At 45.9% G+C, this 3,471-nt stretch overlaps 1 protein-coding gene across 1 annotated transcript in view; it reads left to right on the top strand.

Annotated features, from left to right (window-relative positions):
* The window catches only part of MEIS1 (Meis homeobox 1), a gene marked incomplete at its 5' end in the record, with an annotated part of 109,400 nt that overhangs the window by 23,278 nt on the left and 82,651 nt on the right, over positions 1 to 3,471 (top strand). The window contains one exon of the mRNA XM_009883931.1: positions 282 to 393. Within this exon, the coding sequence (XP_009882233.1) occupies positions 282 to 393 (112 nt within the window). The remainder of the gene's footprint in view (positions 1 to 281; positions 394 to 3,471) is intronic.

Raw genomic sequence — 3,471 nt, forward strand, 5'->3', positions numbered from 1 at the left:
CTCCGCTCTCTCCCCCCGCCTCGCCGGGAATGTTTCTGTTTGCTGTGGTAATAAAGCATCGGGGTTATTTAGATGGTAAACATATTCCAGGGTGTATTATTTGCGCGGGGGAGTGGCGATCCGGCTATACGGAATAATTCGGGGGACGTATTCGCCCGTGGGTCTGGGCACGGGTACTGCTCTGCCAGGAGCACGCGAACCGGGCGCTTCTTTGCCATCTCAGGTTTTAACTTTTGATTTTCTTTCTTTTTTTTTTTTATTTTTTTTATTTGGCCCCTCAGCCCTCCTGGAACAGAGACCACGATGATACGGCGTCGACGCGCTCCGGGGGAACCCCCGGACCCTCCAGCGGGGGACACACATCGCACAGCGGGGACAACAGCAGTGAGCAAGGTAGGAACGGAGCCCTCCCGCTTTCTTAGCCGGCGAGCGGTCACCGATGCGCTCGGGGACCGGTCACTCGCTCTGCGATGTTGCAATGTGCTCAGGTACCCGGGGGTGGGGGGGTGTGCCGAGAAAGGGCTGTCTTCCTTTTTTTGACACTTTTTTGTTTTTTTATTTTGCCCCCATCTCCTCCCGGTAAAAGGATTGGCATCTTTATTTCTTCGACCCTGCCAGCAGGCACACGTTAGAGCAACATATGTACCAAATTTGCAGTACGCTTAATAAAAATAAGCAATGAGAAGGGTTGGGGGTTCTTTTTTTGTTGTGGCCCCCTCCCCCCCCCTCGTTCAAATGGGTTAAAAGATGAAATCTTCAAAAGCGAACGTAATTAAGATTGCAGAAACGCACGCTGATGTTTCAAAGATGCCATCGAAAACTTCTCTGCGTATAAAGAAGAGATGCTGGCTGGCCTGTTTTACGAAATCCTGAGCAGTGCTTTTCTTTCTTTATTTTTTATTTTTACTCAATTCCAAGTTACTGGAATGCAAAAATGTTTTGTTCGAGTGCCTGAGTAACCGATTGGGCAGGACGAGTATGAAACGAGCTTGGCGCAATGGAAGTGGGCCATACTACAAATAATTAGCGCCGTCTCAGAAGCTCTGAGGTCTAAAAAGCTGAAATTCTGTTTTTTTTTCCGAGAAGTCGTTTAAACGCTTCGTACTTTTGCTGAAGAGACCAACTGCGGTGGGTTTAGTGTTAATTTAATGCAATTAAAATTTAAAAAGGATCCTTAATCTGAATATAAAAGAGAGCGCTTTATTGAAGTTGACTCTGAACTCGCAATAGGTATATACTTTTAAATCGGGTTTTATGATCATGTTTCATTCAAGTTCTGTTAGACAAGAAAGGAATTGTGTTTCCCAAAAAAGGTTGAGCGGTACTGATTAGCACTGCAAAGTCTGCCGTTAACAAGATTAGTTTTTAAACCAAACCAGTATATTCTAATTTTTTTATACACACGGCCCTAACGAACACGGCGAACAACATCTCTTTATAGAATTTTAAGTATTTGAGATGCTTTATTGTTTAAAGAAAAGTTGCTGACTTCATCGCGAGTGTAGCCTAGTAAAAATGGGGCCTGGAATAGTAAACTGTTGCAGAGCTGAGGCAGAAACTGGTAACCTTCTGACCTCTGACTTTTACTGGAAAATGATATGCAACATAAATTCAGGGGGCCTTTTTTCTTTCAAGTACGTATACGTATATACGTTCTAGCGGTGCTGTTCGCAATGCGGGAGTTGAAGCGGTGTCAACGTGTTGGTTAGAGCCCCTTGCTTTCGGGGTGAACTTTCAAATCCACTGGGTTTTGTTGGGTTTTTTTTTGAAGGGGGAAAAAGCTGCTGCAAAAGTAGACTTTGAACTAAACCGTGATGTTTGGAGGAGGCTTTTTTTATTTTTCTACTTGGATGGGGCCGTTCTTTTATTAGACGGGTGCGCGCGTGTTTAAGGTGTCTATGTGCGTGGGCAGAACATCTGCGGGGAAACTTGCCGGCGTGCGCCTAAACCTCTTGGGCGCTTTGGAAATCGAGCCGCTCGGTTCTTGGTGTACTTTCGAAGGTTTTGTGGGCTTCATTTGCTCCTAAACGCGGCATTTTATTAGGCCGGAGCACCAGTCGTATTTGATGTTTTATTATCGCCGTCCTGGTCTGCTGCTAGCAAGGTGCACGCTATAACCGCGGTCAGGAAGGGTTTTGGGGAGGCGTGAGTGATTTTAGAGCTCGGATCCTGTTAAATAGCCATAGAAAGACTTGTCAACGAGGCTTTAGCCGGTTCTGAAACGTTGACCCACGTCCTAGAGTAAGGTTTATTGAGGCTGGAGTTGCTGCTGGGGCTTGATAGATGTGTTTCGTGAAGAAGGCTCATTGCATGAAAACTTCGGGCAAAAGTAAAAAAAAAAAAAAGTGGGAATTTGCTAACTGGAACTCTCGGGTCAAGTTTGGGAAAGGAGTTTTGGGAAGGTGACCCTGTCCAGGGGGTTCTCTGTTACCGAGACTTGCTTTCAGGCCACTTGCCACCTATGGAAATGGCCTTTTTTTTTTTTTTTTTTTTGGAGGAACGGGGGATGCGGGAAGGGTAGGGGTGGTCTCGCTGAGCCGTGCTTTACATCTTGTTTGCTCGAAGCCCTCTGAAGGTTGAGATTATGGGGGAATCGCAGTTGTTTAAGCACACCTACGTCTGCATATACAACTTGTGTAATCACGGTTTTAGCCTTCCCGCGTAGGGAAGAAGTCAAAAAGCGTGATCCCGAATGACCAAAAGGGAAGAGAAGACAAAGACAGGGAATATCCTGCCTCTTTCCAACTACATTTAAGTTCAAAATGCTGTTATTTGGAAGGCTTTTCTTCCCAAGCCTCATGTGAGGAGTGGCAACGCTGTGGTCAAACTAATGGTTTCGCCTCTGCCGGACACTTTTCTGGGCAGCAGAAGCAGCCGGCGTGGCGGTGGCGTGGAGGGGGTGGCAGCAAAAGGTTGGGGACCTGTACGCTCCTTCTTGCGAGCACAGGAGTTAACTCGAGATGCGTGCGTTGCGTGACATATATTCAGTATATTATGGGCTTCCCTATTTTTAGGCGTTTTGTAAAAGTTCCTTTTGGTTCCATCTGTCAAGAGCGCGTTTGCCATTTACAAAAAAAAAAAAAAAAAAGAGCCAAATCTAATCACCAGAAATAAAACCCTCTAAAAGTGTCTATTTTTAGGTTGTTCCCACAACCAACTTGGCCTGTTGGGGTAGGTCAAAGCACCTTCTGGGCCGGGTTGCCAACCTGGCTGAAGGTATCCCAAGGATGTGAGCGTGAGCTTTGCGTTTTCAGGGAGACACGCGGACTAGCAGAGCCTTAAGCCCCTTAGCAAGAGTTTTCTCCTTTAGTCCTTAACCCAGACTACATTAAGGTCTATTTTTGGACTTTTTTCTTTCTTAACTGATTCATCGCTGCTTTTAATCCTCACAAAGTGCGTTTTTAACCTGTTTATGTCCCCATGCGCAACACACGTCGAATGACTACATTTTGAAAGAGGAGATGCTCTTTC

This window comes from Charadrius vociferus, unplaced genomic scaffold (genome assembly GCF_000708025.1).
Source record: "Charadrius vociferus isolate BGI_N301 unplaced genomic scaffold, ASM70802v2 scaffold1064, whole genome shotgun sequence".
In the NCBI taxonomy this organism is placed as follows: domain Eukaryota; kingdom Metazoa; phylum Chordata; class Aves; order Charadriiformes; family Charadriidae; genus Charadrius; species Charadrius vociferus.